Here is a 17,676-nt window from a genome sequence, read left to right on the forward strand (position 1 = left end):
CGTCGCTTCGTCGAGTGCACGATAGTAGAAGGAAACCGAAAGAAGCTTAAACCGCGACAACGCTTGCTGTCGTTCCTGCAGCCAACAACGAAACAGCGCTAGGGCCTGTCGGAGAACTTCGAAACGCGCGACCACCGCTGCCTCCAGCAGTCCCGAGCCGGACGCACCACGCCACCGAAAATGGCGGACTCCTGCCTGCTAATGCCGCGCATGCGCCGTGGAAACCCCGGAAAAGGCCCGAATCCAGCACTTCGATCAAACGCGCACGTCCGCTCCGAATGTGAACGGATATTTACGTGGCACTTGCTGACTCTCTGGTAGTTCAAACTTATATTTTTTTTAACGTCGGACCCTTCCTACATCATAGAGGCCGCGAAAAACGCCGCGTCGATTGATTTCGTCTACGTCGCTTTGAAAACGACTGGTAAAAGCCGCCTTTTACCAACGAAGACAGTTGTGCTGACTTCGTATCGATCGAGTTCGTAGCAGTCAACGGAGGCGGTGACGCATACCGGCCTCGGCATTCGGGCACGTTTAACTTGTGTCAGCGTCGACATCGCACTGCGCGGACACGAACCCCAGACAAGCGGTGGCAGAAGGGCCGCCTATGTTTGTTGGTCGTGATTTGTTAATAAAAATCCACGTGCTAAGAAGTGCTCGGAATCAAGCCGAGCTCTCCGATTAATTGTTCGTGCTGCCGAAGACGCCGTCGCCATAGCAACAGCACCGGTAAGCTCCAGTTTTTGCGTACGAGAACGTCGCTTTCTTTCTCTCACTTAAGAACGCGTTCGTGAGTACCAATTTCTCCTCTTACTATGTTCTTAACTTACCAACTTCTTAGCTAAGTTGTCGTAAACTAAGAAGCTCTTCGTGAATCTGGGGCAACGTTACTAAACCACTCAGTTGGGAAACCGCCATAGAGACTGCCCTGAAAAAGTGGCCCCGATCTGTCCTTGAGAACCGAGCTAATGGCGAACACAACGCCGCCATTTCTCCCACAGCGGCCACTCGAGGAACTGCACGTGACTTCTATTTCGGCTTTAATCGGCCATTTTGGCGCCGAAACAGATGCAGTCGAAGAGGTTAAAGGGGTGCGACCCCCGTCTCCCCAGCGGGCGCGCCGCGTCTTACGACCGAAGTTAAAATGCACCTAGGTCGGGACGCGCTACCTGAAAGCGCGGATGAGGCATGGCTATATAAAAACAATATTAATTGTGCCGCAAAACCTTGCAAACTAAAGATTTTAAAAACATCACGCGCCCTTTATTTTGTACTAAACTCCAATAAATTTCATACGAAGGGTATTTTCCGTTGTTTTTTAAGCAAAAACACGCTTTCTAAAAGCTCAAGGTGACCACAGTACAGACAAATGATAAAGAGTGGCGGTGTTGTCGTATTTAGCTCGGTCTCGGTGGACGCCAGCGGCCCAGGTTTCGACGGCGAGTTTCCCCACTGAGTGTTTTAGTGACGTTGATCTCGGCATTCTGATTATGCTGACAAACTAACGGAGAGGACCTGTTCCCTCGGGAGGACAGAGGAAAAGGCGATCTGCATCGTCGGATTGCGTTCCAACATCTGAGCGGCCAGCCGACGGTACTTGTCAATGTGCGGGCTGGCACAATTGTGTTGTTTGTGCCAACATGCAAAATGACAACAACAAAATCGGGCAGGGCGTCAGACACTGTGGAAAACAAGGCCTCGATCCTAATGCCACTAAACGCCCGCACTTCGACAGCCACCCGGTTATTCAATGGGAAATACTGGGACAAGTATTTCAGCATCGAACCCCCGGCAACCAAGATTCGAGGCATGTCAGAAGCGCGACCGCGCTAATAAACAAAGGGCCAAACTATAGACCCGCTGAATTCTCCTTGAACAAGAAAACTAAAACTTTTAATGCAAAAAGGCTAAAAAAAAAACATTAGATATACAAGACCTACACGCACATAAGTGAACACGCAAGAAAATGTTCAAACGCTTCAGAGTCAAACCCGCTTGCAGATAAAATATGAATTTTGAGCCGCAAATTGTGTTATGGGTAGTTGCATGGCTCTCAAAGGTCGTGTTCAAATAAAAAACTCAATGTGCCTAAGTACCGTTGGTCTCTCTTTAAGCTATAAGAAAATGAACAAGAAACACTGCTACTTCTATGAAGACATCCAATCTATGCATTTTGGTGGAGAGAGCCAGGAGTCACAACTACAGCATTCAGGAACAAGTGCCTGGTGCAACAAAATATTGTGGTCATGTAAGTGCTAGATAGGGATGGTCGAAAACAATCGACTGTTGTTTAACGATATGCAATTACGAAGATGCCGGTGCTGAGAACTGCTTATCAGCCCAATAAAATCTGTTTCAAGTTCCTCCAGTCTCCGACGTCTCTTTTTCATATACCATTTCGGAATGCAGCGCAATGCCATCACATGCATTAAACAGCACAAAAAACATGATGTCACCTCCTACGTACGTAAACCTGCTGAAGGGCAGGAATCGGGCTACGGTCAGAACTGACATCAGAAGCCGCCAATCTCTTATGTGCCGCGGTAGGGACTTCCACTTGGTAGTCAATTTTGGATGAGCATCGATACTGGCGTGCGGTCGTGTATCACTACTGCGTGATGCACGTTAAAGACCCCAGGATAGCGGTTGTACCGCACTGGCTAAATTGCTCATCTACAGCTGCGAGATCGTCGCCCCTGTGAGGCAGACCAAGTTCTAGGCTGCATGAACATACACACAACCCAATTTTTTTGGTAGTCAATTTCTTGGCGACAAAACTGCTACGTGGGATCCCAGAATCAAGCAGGATGGCAGAGTGGGAACATTCTAAAGAGCTGCTCTGCCCGCAGCGCATTTGCTTCAGCAAAGATATGCAATGGAATAAAAAGACCACACTGCGGAAGTTTGACTGTGAACCTTTATTCCTGAGGAACAGTGAAACAGAAGTCTAATTACATACTTATTATCCGCAGATTTCGTTCGAGACAAACATAAAAATTAAAAGAAAAATATCGCTGCGATAGAGATATGCTAGTAAATTAATTACACAATGCAAAAATAATCAGACATTGAGCAACGATTCGAAGGATACTGTAAACAAGGCATATTCATGGCCGAGTTTGTATTCATTGACACTGAAAGGGGTACTTCAACGAAATTTGAAATATTCCCGTCGTGTTCAAAAATAGGTTGAATATGATCAACAATATCCGTAAAAGACAATCGCACGTTTGTATTTTGAGCCTGGTGGCCGTATTTTTCATTATAAACAGCCCACTCTGGCAAACGCTCGGAGAAGGCCCAGCGGAGACCACGTGACATCCAACGCAATCGTGACGTAGGTCGTCTCAGGACGAGCGAAGCTACGGTGAGGCTGACGTCGAGAAGATGGCCTAGTCGTTCCAGCCACCGAAGCGGCTGCTTTTGTATGAATTTTGAGTGACGGGTTACTCTTCTGTAATCTTGTAGGGGGACAATAGCGACTTCTGCGACACACAAAAGGCATTCTTAGGAAGAGGGGAGTTCCTCCTGCCCCTCTTCTCTCGTCGTGGCCGGAGGCGAGACAACCTCCATCACTAGCTGTCAAGGTTCCTAGACGGGCATTACAAGTGAGGCGTCAGTGACATCCGACAGGTGCTCTTTGCTAATCGTTTAATTTGTTTTAAAATTCCTTTTCGTGACTTTTTTAACAAGATATTGGTATGTTCAATGTGATGCTGCTTCTTTGAACATATATAGACCAAAAAATGAGCGCCGAAATTTCGTTGTAGTATCCCTTTAAGCAAGGGACACATAAGCGATGAAAACGGGCGCCATGCGGCAGTATAATAGCAACCTATGCTGGCACCCTTACGTCACTTCCACGCAACACGACTGCGCTTTGATCTGGTTCATACAGATAAAGTAAAGCCCCAATATACTGAAAGGTAGGCAAACCATTGTCTGAAATGGGGAGAAGAAATTTCTCCTCGTCCATGCTCTTTCTCTCTCGAAAGCTCTCTTTCCCCTTGCTTCCGTTGGATTGGGCACGACTATACTCCGTCTAATCCTACGATGGACTAAAGCCCAATGCTACAGGCCGTCGGGTCCAAGCACGAACCTGCTAGAAACATGGTATATTTGCTCCGTCCTACGCATCAGTGCGCCAAGACGCTTCATGCGGAGGAGAGTTTTTCGTCTGCTATTCGAGCCCTCGTGGCGGTTCCTTCTGCTTTCTGCTACTGAAGGGATTAAATACCGTCTGAAAGCGATGTGCCAAAAATAACCCGGGATCAGAACCAGAGGCCTTTAAGAAATGAAGCTGAGTCGGATCGAGAGTTCGACAAGGGAGCGTATGTATGGACCACGTGCGGAAAGGAGATGCGGGTCCGGGTACATTTTACGTACACAAAAATTGGATTGGATTGTTATGGCTAAGGCGAAACAACTTTACGGCAATGTTGCCTGCGCACCCTTCATCTCTCCAAACAGTTGACATGTTTACTAAATATGGCATGAATGCTTATGGAACTAAATATCGTATACCTTTACTTCACCAATATAAAATAGCGGTCAATCACACCAGAGAACCATATGCGTAAGATTAGTGTTCTTCGTAGTTTGCGTAGTGGAATTTCTATCGCGCACTCCTCTGGAAAGCGGATGCAAGCTTTTCTGAGGTAGTGCTCCACCCGTCAGCCTTCAGGCCTTAGTCCATCGTAGGGTGAGACGGAGTATAGTGGCCGTTGCTTTCCCATGATCCCGCGCGATTCAGCGGTCTGCTAGAAACCGGCGCCATCTTCGTGCGAGGCGTAGCCGTGGCTCCGTTGTCTACAACCAAACCGAAAGTTTTTTTGTTTTTTTTTTAATTTCGATTTTTGCAGCAATGCGATGCCGTCATGCTGCGCTGTGCATTGTACAAAGAGCATTGCGAAAGGGAAGAAGCATTTTGCCGTTCCAACGAGAAAAGAAAATCTTCAGCAACGAAGACAATGGCTACACCGGATAGGTCGGAAAAGTTTTGACAGCCTCCTACAGAGAGTTTGCGAGGTAAGTCATTTAAAGCTCTGGATCGCATGACCTTTCTCTTGGTTTTGCCAATGAAGATCGCCAAATTAGAGCATGAGACGAGACAAACACGGAACTAAGTTATTGTGTTTCAGGAAAAATGAGTCCGACCTTCTGAGCAACGAAATGAGCCTCCCAGCTCTAAAAGAAACAGTATTGATCTCGTTGTTTACTGCCAACGCCTTTCCGACATGCCACGAAGTTCACAAAAGGTTGCGACATTGTCTCTGCGAACAAGGATGCACATTCTTGTAAAGAAACATTGTCGAAGCGGACCTTTGTGAAGAAACATTGTCGAAGCGGACCGAAAGGGAGTGGCGTTAAGAAAACCTAGTAGCAGGAGCATCGCAATGAGAGATGCAGTCACAAATGTGCAATAAATGCTTTTCTTTTATGTTTTTTTTTGTACCACTGGTTTTGTATAGATATATGTGTGATCGAAAAAAATGAGACCATTTATGATTCTCTGCAATGACGAATTAGAGCGCAGTTCTTGAGGAGGAGGATGGGGAGGGTGCAGAGGGGAGGGTATGCCCCTCCTCTTCTGCTCTCCTCCCATTTAGCTGAAACTGTCTGCTGAATTTCCCGTTAAATTAAGCAAAAATTTCCTCGCTACATTTAGTGAAAAAAATTGCCGCCAAATTTAGCGGGAAATTTAGAAAAATTTTGCTGCCAAGTTTAGCAAAACAATTATCAAAAATTTCACTGCTAAATTTAGCGTGGAAATCTTTCCGCTAAATTTAGCGGGAAATTTAGCAACAAGTTTCCCGCTAAATTTAGCAGGGAAACCTTACCCGCTATATTAAGCGGCGGTTACACTGACGCCGACGCCGCTCAACTCGGAAACGGGTGCCTAAGAGCTGCGCTTTAAAAAATGTTGTTTCGGACCCTCAGCCACAGCAGAACACTAAAATCCAATGACATCCTAAATAAAAAGGGTTGGTTTGCCGTGCTTAGGATTTCTTTTGTGTGGGAGGTTGTATATGACGTGAAAAGTCCAGTAGTTATTTTGTGACAGACATCTTTGTAGTTGAAAATAAATTTTTCTGGAAAGGGCAATAGGCCAGATAATGACAAATGTGCAATATGTTGCTTTGTAGCAATAAATATTTTATTGTGTTCATCGTTGTATGTGATTTGTCCTCTGTAATTATTAGAACAATTTATTGGCAATAAAAAATTGCTTGTCTTTTGAAGTGTTTGCTGAAGGATCTCCCTGTCCTCATTTGTAACTCACGCAGGAAGGTACGCACGCGGGTGTGTGGCAAAGCTTATACGCTTCGCGAGTGAACTCAAGGGCGTACTTTGCACGTGAGAACCTTAAAACAATATCTCGAAACACAGTAAGGATGAAAGACGGCCTCCCCAATAAATGGGATAAATAAGAAACGCACTAGATGGCAACCGAGAACGCGCAATGTTTTATTTTAATCGAGGGGAAACGAGTATGTGTATTTGATGGCTAGTTTTATGCTCGAGGCGTGTGAACAGCAAACGTCGCATATTCCTCCGTGCACATGTGCACAGTTGCAGGTAGTATTCAGTGCAAGCCGATGTCCCAAAATACTCAAAACTACATTGCCATTTCTTTTTTTTGTCGTCAGCGTTTAGAGGAATTAAAGAAAGTTTTGTCTGCATCCGAGGGTTTCCAACTCCGCTCGCATTATTACATTAGCTGATCGAGACGCCTTCCCATGATTAGCAACTCCAATAAAGGTGCACAGGGGCTAGTTTCTTCACGTTAAAAAACAAAACTGTCTTCATATTTGAAAAAAAAAAAAAAAAATTCTGTAGTCCGCCGTCTGCAAAAACAAACAAGTACGGCCTGGCGCACAGGCGCGCGCCTTGTGGGCCTCGCAAAAACAGGGCAGTGGGGGTCAGGCGCAGGAGGACAAGGAGGATTGCCCTCGATAGAAAGGAGAAAAACGCGGGGAGAGGAGAAATTACGCTACCTTTCAGTATATAGGTTGCATGCACATGACGCCAATTCGCCATTTTGTTGTTAGTTTGTTTTTTTCAAATTTACTACATTGAAGGGTCACATTGTAACCGGTTGAGATGTCACTGGTGCTCTACGCATTTGAGAGGGCATGCAAATCCTTGGAATGCTTGAGTTTGGCACACACCAGACAGCTCACAACAAAATGGTGGACCGAATTACGTCAGTGAAAACACCCTATAGAAAGAAAGCCGCGTGGTGCGCCTGCGGCCCACCTAGCGGCGAGGGGCGAACAGCGTGCAACACCCAGTTTTACCGCACCTGTGTTTCATGCTTTAGTTTTACCGACAATATTCATTCCTTTAAAAAAATGTGAGAATGTTAGCCATCAAAGCAGCAGAAAAACAAACTATCCTGTGTTATAATGCAATTAAATGCAAAGCTGCAAGCGAGCTGGACAAGAATGACGAAATTAATCCCTGGAGAAGGGGAACAAGGGGGACAAAGGACAAACATAAATCTCCAAACAACAGCTAGGTGACTGGTGAGCAACCGAAAAAAATCCGCCTGGTCCGGGTATCGAACCCGGGACCTCTCCATTACTAGTGGAGCGCTCTACCAACTGAGCTAACCAGGGGTTAGACATCAGTAGAGCAAACGGGTTTTATCAGCTGCCATCAGTCAAAAGGGGTGTCCAAACAGGACACTACAAAACTCACGACTCCGGCAAATCGTAAAAATTGAAGCGGGCGCTTCTATTTTTACGGTCTGTCGGAGTCGTGAAAATGTTTGCAGGAGCCGTGAAAATTTTTACAATCACGACTGCTCTCCTCTTCAGATTGACGTCACACGCCACCTGCGTCTGGCTCACCTTGCCAACGCCTTCGCGTACCGCCGTCGCCTCGGCTCGAAGGCCAAGGAGGTCCGGCTTCGGGTGGATTTGGGACATTCCTGCGTCGAAGGGTGCGTTTCGCCCGCCTCGGATCTGCTTTCTTTGTCGAGATTCACTTTCGTCGTGATGGCGTCCGATGCGGTTCCGTATTGTGAGCGGAGGCCTTAAGCGATTGACCGACAGCCAACAGAGCGTGTGAGTGGCTCTCCAGACCCACGTGACAAGCAGAGCAAGGCCGCCGTGGAGGAAGCGAGGGGGAGATTTGACGGAGGGAAGTTTCCCCCCGGGAAGAATTGACGGAGGGAAATTTCCCTCCGACGGCCGGAAGCGGATCGCGGCAGAGCGCGGCACGATTTGCCGGAGTCGTGAGTTTTGTAGTGTCCTGTTTGGACACCCCTTAACAACACCCGGACCAGGCGGATTTTTTCGGTCGCTCACCAATCACCTAGATGTTGTTTGGAGATTTATGTTTGTCCTTTGTCCCCCTTGTTCCCCTTCTCCAGGGATTAATTTCGTCATTCTTGTTCAGCTCGCTTGCACCTTTGCATTTAATTGTATTATAATATAACCTTAAATTTGCAAGCTTCACCCCTGTTGGTGTTAGACTGGTGGCAGCTGATAAAACCTGTTTGCTCTACTGACGTCTAACCCCTGGTTAGCCCAGTTGGTAGAGCGCTCCACTTGTAATGGAGAGGTCCCGGGTTTGATACCCGGACCAGGCGGATTTTTTCCGTCGTTCACCAGTCACCTAGCTGTTGTTTGGAGATTTATGTTTGTCCTTTGTTCCCCTTCTCCAGGGATTAATTTCGTCATTCGTTATCCTGTGTTACACACAAGAAAAAGAAAAAGGAACTTTTTAGCAAACAATGAAACCTACGGTTCGAAAATTCTGATGCAGACAGCCAGGCAACACGGAAACAACTGCCGGGAAAATGGACACGGAGCGACAAAATATTGGGAAAACCTAAAACAAAGAAAAGTGATATCTGAAAGCAGGTGTCATAAATACATGACTGTGAAGATGCCAGTGCAAAGAGGGAAGGCAAAAACACTTTCAGTATGAGCATGTTAGTTACGAATTTTCTGCAAGTTTCGTCAATGCAGTTCAGAAGGGGCATTCAAAATGGATACAGCACCAATCTATAGCGAAAATTGCTGGGCAGAGCGAGGCATTCAACTAACGACGTCCCAACCGGTAGCAGCAAGTTTCGCGGTGTATACACAGACTCGGCAATTAGTTCCCCACCGAGGTAACTGCTAAAATGAGGTCTTAGCACTGTAAAGGATGTCAAAACAAAAATCTTGGAAAAGTTACTCCACACTACTTAATTCACACACTTCCATTTGACTACAATCGACTGAGACAAGACCAGTTTTCAAGGCTCTTGTGACTGCTTACAACCGGTTGCACAGCAGTGCAGTAAGTTGTAAACCCTCACAAGAGGCTCAAAAACGAGTTTCTTTGGTCATAAGCAGTCACAAGCATGCCGGACCAGCCGTTACTTTAGTACCATAATCTGCAGCAGCTGAAAGAAACAAGTGTAAAAGTCAAAACTGTCGACCTTTTTGTTTTTTAATAATCAAGATGGAATTTAGGTCGTACATTAACTTTTAGCACGATTACATCTTCCTTCCCCATAGAAAAGAGTAGTATAAAAAAAAAAAAACGAAGACATTTTTACAAACATATTAGACCTTGTCTCAAGAAGAATACATCGAACAAGTTCAAGGGAGCTTGGAACAAGCAATAGAAAATGACCCAATGTAGATACAGGTGCAGAACACAGAGTAGCTGCTTTGAAATTCATTAGGCAATTTCTCCCATTCATTAACCCAGCCTCCAGATCACAGCTGGAGAAGAATCATATCCTACACACAATACGTTTGTGCGATGACAAATTATGGCATTCGGACGAAAGGCTGCAGAGCATTGCCAAAGAGTCTGACTGTGTAGCCAACCAAGCTGGAAAAATGATAGAGACTTCTTGGATATTGCTGGCATTTGAAAGGCCTACCTGCTGCAGGCTTTAAGCCAATGCCCTTAGGGTTTGTTAACCTAGTGCATTAGCATGTGCCCAATGAGGCAAGGCCGTTTAGAAAATGGCCTGGAATGCTGCTGGGATTTGTGATGCTTCTTATGCATAAGCACTTCATTGCGGTGAGCTTCACTATAAAGCTGAGCAAAGGCCTTGGGACCTATTTTGCACTGAGTTATATGCATACTTTGATTGAAAAGGCATTGTTTTGCACAAGCTAAATTACACATGGGGCAGACTAAACTTACGGGCCAACCACGAGGCATTCCATACGTGTGCATTTGGTTCTGGAGTAAAAACAACTACACTGACCAAAGCTTTTAGGGCATTGTTTGCACTTGTATAGTTTTTAAGGTGATAAAAATCTCTTAACTTTTTATTTTTTATTATTTTGCTGAAATTTAGCATACTGATGCATCTCAGTGGTGATTTTAAACATACAATTAGTCTTTAGGTAGCTTTACTAGATCCCGAGTTATCAATATGGAATTTTAATTAGGTGCTTCTTACAGATTGTTAGTGTCTAATTAAGGCTTTAGAACTATATAATTAAAATGATTGTATCACATAAAGCAACAGAAATAGCATCACTGCACAAAGCATGTCTTGGTGAATGCAATTCTATAGGCAGTTGATATATTCTAAAGAATTTTATGCTAACCACCCATAATGAGGGCCTAGTTAAAATTATGAATTTATTGATAGCTCAGGATATAGTAAAGCTATCTGAAAACTCATTGTGTATTTGAAATCACCATTGGAAAATACATCAGTATACTAAATTTCAACACGATAAATGAAAAATTAAGAAAGTTAAAGACCCTCATTCCCCCTTGAACACTGTTTTTGATAATGGTGGATCAGACTAGTATTATGAGAAAAGGCTCTGGGGGCACTGCTTGCACTTAAATGACTTCACCTGTATGTGTTAGATTATGGTTTTGTGGAGAGGAATTTTGAGCAGACTAGGGGGCGCTGCTTGCACTTAAATGGCTTTTCACCAGTGAGTTTGATTTCTCAGAGCAGTATTTTCAGCAAAGGCTCGGGTGCACTGCTTGCATTTTAATGGCTCTTCACCAGTGTCTTTCGATTATCGCTTTGAAGATGGGAATTTGTAGCAAAGGCTTGGGGGCACTGCTTTCACTTAAATGGCTTTTCACCTGCGTGTGCTCTGTTGTGGTAAGACAGACTCCTACTCTGAGAAAAAGCTTTGGGGCACTGCTTGCACTTAAAAGGCTTTTCACCAGTGTGTGTTCGATTATGATTTCTCAGAGCAGCATTTTCAGCGAAGGCTCGGGGGCACTGCTTGCACTTAAATGGCTTTTCACCAGTGTGTGTTCGATTATGTTTTCTCAGAGCAGTTTGTTCAGCAAAGGCTCGGGGGCACTGTTTGCACTTAAATGGCTTTTCACCAGTGTGTGTTCGATTATGGTTTTGAAGATGGGAATTTTCAGCAAAAGCTTGGGGGCACTGCTTGCACTTGAATGGCTTTTCACCAGTGTGGGTTCGATTATGAATTTTCAGGGATGAACTTCCAGCAAAGGCTTTGGGGCACTGCTTGCACTTATATGGCTTTTCACCTGTGTGTGTACGATTGTGGTGGGCCAGCCTGCTACTGTCAGCAAAGGCTTTGGAGCACCACTTGCACTTGGATGGCTTTTCACCAGTGTGCATTCGATTATGCCTTCGCAGATAAGAATATTGAGCAAAGGCTCGGGGGCACTGCTTGCACTTAAATGGCTTTTCACCAGTGTGTAGTTGATTATGACGACACAGCTCAGAATTTTTAACAAAGGCTTGGGGGCATTGCAAGCACTTAAATGGCTTTTCACCGGTGTGCAAATAATTATGGTAGGTCAGAAGGGAATTACAAGCAAACTCTTCGGGGCAAAGCTTGCACTTAAATGGCTTTTCACCTGTGTGTGTTCGGTTGTGGTAGATCAGATCTTTACTATGAACAAAGGCTTTGGGGCATTGCATGCACTGAAATGACTTTTCACCTGTGTGTGTTCGATTATGTCTTTGCAGAGAAGAATTTTTAGCAAAGGCTTTGGTGCACTTCATGCATCTAAATGGCTTTTCACCAGTGTGCAAATGATTATAGTAGGTCAGAAGGGAATTACAAGCAAACTCTTTGGGACAAAGCTTCCACTTAAATGGCTTTTCACCTGTGTGTGTTCGACTATGGTACATCAGACTTTTCTTCCAAGCGAAGGCTTTGGGGCATTGCATGCACTTAAATTGTTTTTCACCAGCATGTGTTCGATTATGACAGGTCAGAAGGGAATTATAAGCAAACTCTTGGGAGCAAAGCTTGCACTTAAATGGCTTTTCACTCTTGTGGTTCCCAGTGTTGCTGAGCACTTGGGATGAGCCAGACATGGAAGGATGCTGGCACTTGGATTGTTCATCACCATGGGCAGCCAGATGGCTCAAAATTGCATGCTGATCTCTGGTGACATAGGTGCAGGAACAGCATCCGAACCAGATGTCCTCGGTGACTTTCAGGGGGCAGCTGGCTTCCCCTAACCATCTGACTCCATCACCTACAAGAAAATACCATATGTATTGACACACAAGGAAAGCCCAACCAAGATCCAGATGCAGCTGTCCTGTTTAATAATTTGCTGCAATTTGAATTCGATTCACACAAGCACTCATTTGCAACTGGCACCATTAAGGGGAGTCTCCAGTCTTTTAAAGACACATGCAAAGGAAAAAAAATTTTTTTAGACAGCTTAGATGGAAAAAGGATGTCATAAAACGATTTTACAACGAAGAAAAAAAATTTTTAGAGCTATATTTACGGCGCTATACGAATTTGTAGTTGGCGCTCGCGGTGGTAGGCCCGCGCGCCGCCGCGCTGCGTCGCTGCCGCACGCTGAGTGTTGTGCGAACGCCGCTTCAACGCGTTTCTCAACGCCGCCGTCGCCGCCGCCGCACAAGTTCGTCTGCTTCGGGGCGCCGCCGCCGTCGTCTGACTGGCGCACAGGTCTATCACGTCTGCTTGCGCTTTTTCAGGAGTTCCCTTTGGGCTCTAAAAGTTACTTATTCGTCTTGGTTTTTTGTTATACTTCAAACAAAGATGAATAAGTTACTTTTAGAGGCCATAGGAAGCTTCCAAAAGAGCACAAGCACCACGTGATAAATAAAGACCAGTCACGTGATAAATACAAACCACTTTTCCGCGGTGCCCGCGGGCGCCAACTACAAATTCGTTTTGCGCCGTAAATATAGCTCGAAAAATTTTTTTTCTTCGTTGTAAATTCGTTTTATGGCGGCCTTTTTCCACCTAAGCCGTTTAAAAAAAATGTTTTTTTCCCTTTGCATGTGTCCTTTAAGGAGAACCGGCACGACGAGGCTTCTCACGTCGCTCACAAAAGTCCACTGTGCGTCCTCTTCGACCTCACACCGTTTTAAAGAATTTGAGATTGCTGAAAGGGCCCAAAGAACTTCAAACTTGAAAGTGAAGCGTTGTCTGCTTACAGCGATGGGTGGCAGACGCAGGCACGGAAAAGAGTGTTTGATCACGGAATGCGGGCGACACGACACTTCAGGTCGGGATGATTCGGAGGCGTGTGACAAACTCGAGTTGCAGGACGACTCCATCTTTGACGTCACTGCACTGCTGTGGGTCACGCAGAAACTTTAAATTCGGCTTTGGGAAACTCTTTTTACTTAACAAATACTGTAAACTATTTATTGTTCGCGGGCTCAATATTTAGGTGAAAGCTGAAGTTTTGGAATAATTCGTGTTTTCATTTTCGCAAAGCAGTGGGATCTCAATCTAGATTCCAATGAGATTACATTTTACCGGAATTGTTCGCGGGACTTATTTTTCGCAAATTGTAGACGATTCGAGAAATTTGCGAAAATTAGGTCCTCGCGAAAATAAAGTCATTTACAGTACTTAGTTCCAAACTTCTGAATCTGGAGGGTAATATCCAAGCACTGGTTTTAAAGGGTCCACTAAACGAATTTTAGGCCAGGATAAATGAATTTAGATTGAGATTTTACTAATACCATATCGTTTAGTGGACAAAAAGAAAGAAGGTAGAAAGCCAAAAGCCTGACTTTCAGTAAGAAAATTTGAAAATACAGAAGACTATTTCGTACCTCCTACCCCTCAAAAGCTCTCTACCTTTTCACTGTGAAACATCCATGGTACCCAAATTGTGTCCCCCGGCCCAAACGCACGTCACGCGACACTGGACCTCACTTATTCCCTTCACCCCTGAGCTAACAGTGCAGTGGAAGCTGTGCGCTTGCCGGACCAATCAGCTGCCTCCCTTGCATCAGGTGACCTCGTTCTCAGGTGGGTATGCGCGAGGGCGTGTGATCAAGTGGCAAAAATGTGGCTGGCCAAACGAGCACGTAGCTTCCACAGCACTGTCTGCTTCGGGGTGAACGGATTGCGGAAGGCAACTTGTTCCAAGTTTTGAGCGACAGGCTAATCTTCTAGGAGGAGAATGGTGGTGTTTGGGTACACAAACAAGAATCCCAGCAAGAGGGGTTTCCCTCCTTTCAGTCTTCTTGAACTGTTTGGTACAATGCACAATTTGTGAGTTAAGGAGAGAACTTAATAAGGAAAAAGTTGAAAAATCTTTTCAAGTCCTTTCGGATTGAAAAAAAGATTTTGACCTGTCAGTGCCCCTTTAAGGAGAAAGATACAGGGCAGCATAAGACACACACAGGGCTAGACTTGAATATGCAGATAAAATGTGCCCTATATGTAAAGAGGAGGGAAACATTTGAACTTGCGATTCTAAAATGTAAGAAGCTTAGAGCTGCCCTTCCCAAAGGGGCGACAGACATACCAGGTGCCCCGAGTTTCGCTGCAGAAGATGGAAGAGTGGATTACAGTAAAGTAGACGCAATAATTAGGAGGTTAGAGTACCGGTAGAAATTATCTGGGGAAAACTGAACGAAGAACTAAGTAGCACAGATGGGGGACAGGAGGAAGATTGAGACTCCCTCCTTCGTGTCTCTGGAGCAGGGTCTCAACCCTGTGCCCCAGTGGGTCTGGTGTTGGAGCGACGCCAACTAAAGATTGGCGACTCCCTCGATGGGGGAATGAGAAGGAGGTGCGCGTATCTTGTTTGTTTGTTTTTTTCGCCGTTTCCTTAAAAAATACATGCAAAGGAAAACAATTTTTTTTTGGACAGCCTGGATGGGAAAAGAAAGTCATAAATACATAAATAAAACAAATTTACAACGAACAAGAAAATTTTTACATCTATATTTACGGCACGAAACGAATTTGTAGTTAGCGCCCGCGGGCACCCTTGGAAAAGTGGCCGCTATTTATCGCGTGACTGGCCGCTATTTATCACATATGGCTTGCACTCTTTGGAAGCTTCCTATGGTCTCTAAAAGTTACTTATTAATCTTCGTTTGAAGTACAACAAAAAATGAATATTATTAATGACTTTTAGAGCCTAGAGGAAGCTCCTGAAAGAGCTCAAGCACCACGTGATAGACCCGCGTGCCGGTCAGAAATAACAGTGGAGGCACGCCGGAGTGTTCCCTTCCGGCGGCTGCGGCAGCGGCGTAGAGAGATGCATTTAACCAGCAGCAATCCTAAAAAAATCTAAATTTTTTAGGATCGAAGCTCCTTAGGGTCTAGCCCTGTCTGGCGTCCGTGCTCACATCGATTGCTATCCCATCTGTCCTCTTAAAAAAAGAAAAAAATGTTTACGCAGTCGACAGGATTCAAACCTGTGCGGGGAGACCCCAACGGATTTCTAGTCCATCGCCTTAACCACTCAGCCACGACTGTGGGACGAGTAGGGGGCTCTGAAATGAGGTAGTAACTCAAGAGCTGGGGATGTGATAGATGAAACGTTGCATGTAGCCACTCAACGTCTATACAGGAGAGCGCGCTGCGGTCAAATGCGTGTATAATCGCGTTAACCTTTGCATGCATTGGCTCAACATCTATAGACGAGAGGGCGCTCCGGTCAAATGCTTAACTGCGTATATAACCACTATCCATACCACAGATTCTCTTTTTGACATGGACCGTTTACTTAAGCGGTGGAGATACGTTCCCACGGCTTCTAGCGGATCCAAGCTGATCCACCAGGAGAACCACTGGATCTGCATTTCACCGACCATAAAGCAGTAATAATGAAGTCGAAACGCAACCCGGAACTCAGCACTACCTATGAGCAATCAAAAAACATCAGCACCATCAGCACTACCTATGAACAATAAAATCAGTATCATCAGCACCAGAGCTTCAACCCCAATCAACATCATTCACCATGTGGAGATGCGGTCATTTTTTTTCTTCGTTGTAAATTTGTTTTATGACAATCTTTTTCCATCTAGGCTGTTTAAAACATTTTTTTTCCTTTGCATTTGTCCTTCAAAGGTCATCCCAGCAGTCACCCCCCAACCTGGTGATATTTACAGAACTGCATTGGCTAAAAAGGGGCAGAATCACATATTTCTGTTTTTAGTTTCGGTGGCACAAGCTAAGGCCCGTTTTAAAGGGTAGAGCTGTTAATATGCATCCTTCCATTCATCCAGATTTTGACCAAACATGTAAACAAGGTATTCTTATATAATTAACCAAAGGCAAAACTTCCTGAGCCTAAGAGTACTTTCAATTGGACTGTGCTTTGTCTATGTTTCAACGAGCAAGACTTGGCAGCGCATCTCTAAAGTGTTTGTTCATGTAGAATAGGAAAGGGTATGTCAAAAGGATAGACCATGGATCAATGAGTGTACCAAAATCATACGAGGCCAAGGATAAGCACAGTTGCCCATTTGGCCTTTGTGCTCAAAGTTACGTGTCCCTATGCCACAGCGCATTGGAAACCAGGTCATTTACAAGGGAGACATTCAACAAAACAGGAAGCAAATCAGTTGACGCTTTTGTAATTATTTTGTGAACGGGAAGCGAGTGCGTGCACCAGCTCACGTCACTTCGTTATCTGCCTGCGTGTCGTGACGGTTAAGGCTGGTCAAATGCTATTACCAGCAACTCGGCGGGTATTCAGCGGGTTGGCTGTTTGCCCAGCAACCTTGTGCCCTGATCCGTTTTTAAGGAGGTTTCTTATTCATACTCCCGCTTCCAACTGTCTTTTCGCTCAATTTTTAGCCCTTCTGGCAGGCGATTTCTGCTTGTTATGTTATGTTTTTGTGGCCGTAGTTTCTAAGTGCTCTTCGGCGATTGCGCATGAAGATGACTCTCTGCTCGCTCAAGTGCATGGTGGTGCCGAAGGTGGCATTCACAGGACGCCATAATTCAGTCAGTTCCTGCTCAGCGCAAGATTATGATTAGCTTTCACAACACTTCTACAACATGCATTGCACACCACTAAGATTGTAGTTCTCAGAAAAGAAGTGGGGGCTCGTTTTGACGCCTGCGTTCGACGTGGCAAACTCTTTTCGTCCAGGAACTTTGACTGTGTAATAATATTTGCCACAAATGTTTCATATCTGCAATGAAAAGCAGCAAACCAGCAGTAGCATCTTACCTGACTGATTGAAACTGTTCTTTAAAGGGCAACTCCGCTCAATTTCGATATAATGAGTGATTTCGAATTAAAAAGCCCTGGTAAAAGACACTACCTCGTTTGCTTCGCGAAAAATAGGATATATATTTTTAAATCTAATTTTAAACACGAGCGGAAATCGAAACCGAAACTACGGCTCCGTCCGGCAACATTGGCCTCGGGTCGCCAAGTACATGGCCATCACATGGTACGAGATGTCACGTGATCCTCGGCCCAACGACGGGCGGGATGGGGGCG

The 17,676-nt window shown here is 45.1% G+C and overlaps 1 protein-coding gene and 1 non-coding gene across 6 annotated transcripts in view; both read right to left on the reverse strand.

Moving 5' to 3' along the window:
- Positions 1-7,549: 7,549 nt before the first annotated feature.
- Positions 7,550-7,622, reverse strand: Trnat-agu. The gene has a single exon. It is a non-coding gene; the product is annotated as a tRNA-Thr (tRNA).
- A 1,046-nt stretch (positions 7,623-8,668) lies between these two features.
- Positions 8,669-17,676, reverse strand: part of LOC120849306 (zinc finger protein 501-like) — a 58,664-nt gene continuing 49,656 nt past the window's right edge. For all 5 annotated transcript variants that reach the window (XM_042287635.1, XM_040221516.3, XM_040221513.2 and 2 more), the window contains one exon: positions 8,669-12,459. In XM_042287635.1, coding sequence (XP_042143569.1) covers positions 11,054-12,459 — 1,406 coding nt within the window. In that variant the 3' untranslated portion in view covers positions 8,669-11,053. The remainder of the gene's footprint in view (positions 12,460-17,676) is intronic.

Source organism: Ixodes scapularis, unplaced genomic scaffold (genome assembly GCF_016920785.2).
Source record: "Ixodes scapularis isolate PalLabHiFi unplaced genomic scaffold, ASM1692078v2 ptg000065l_1__unscaffolded, whole genome shotgun sequence".
In the NCBI taxonomy this organism is placed as follows: Eukaryota; Metazoa; Arthropoda; class Arachnida; order Ixodida; family Ixodidae; genus Ixodes; species Ixodes scapularis.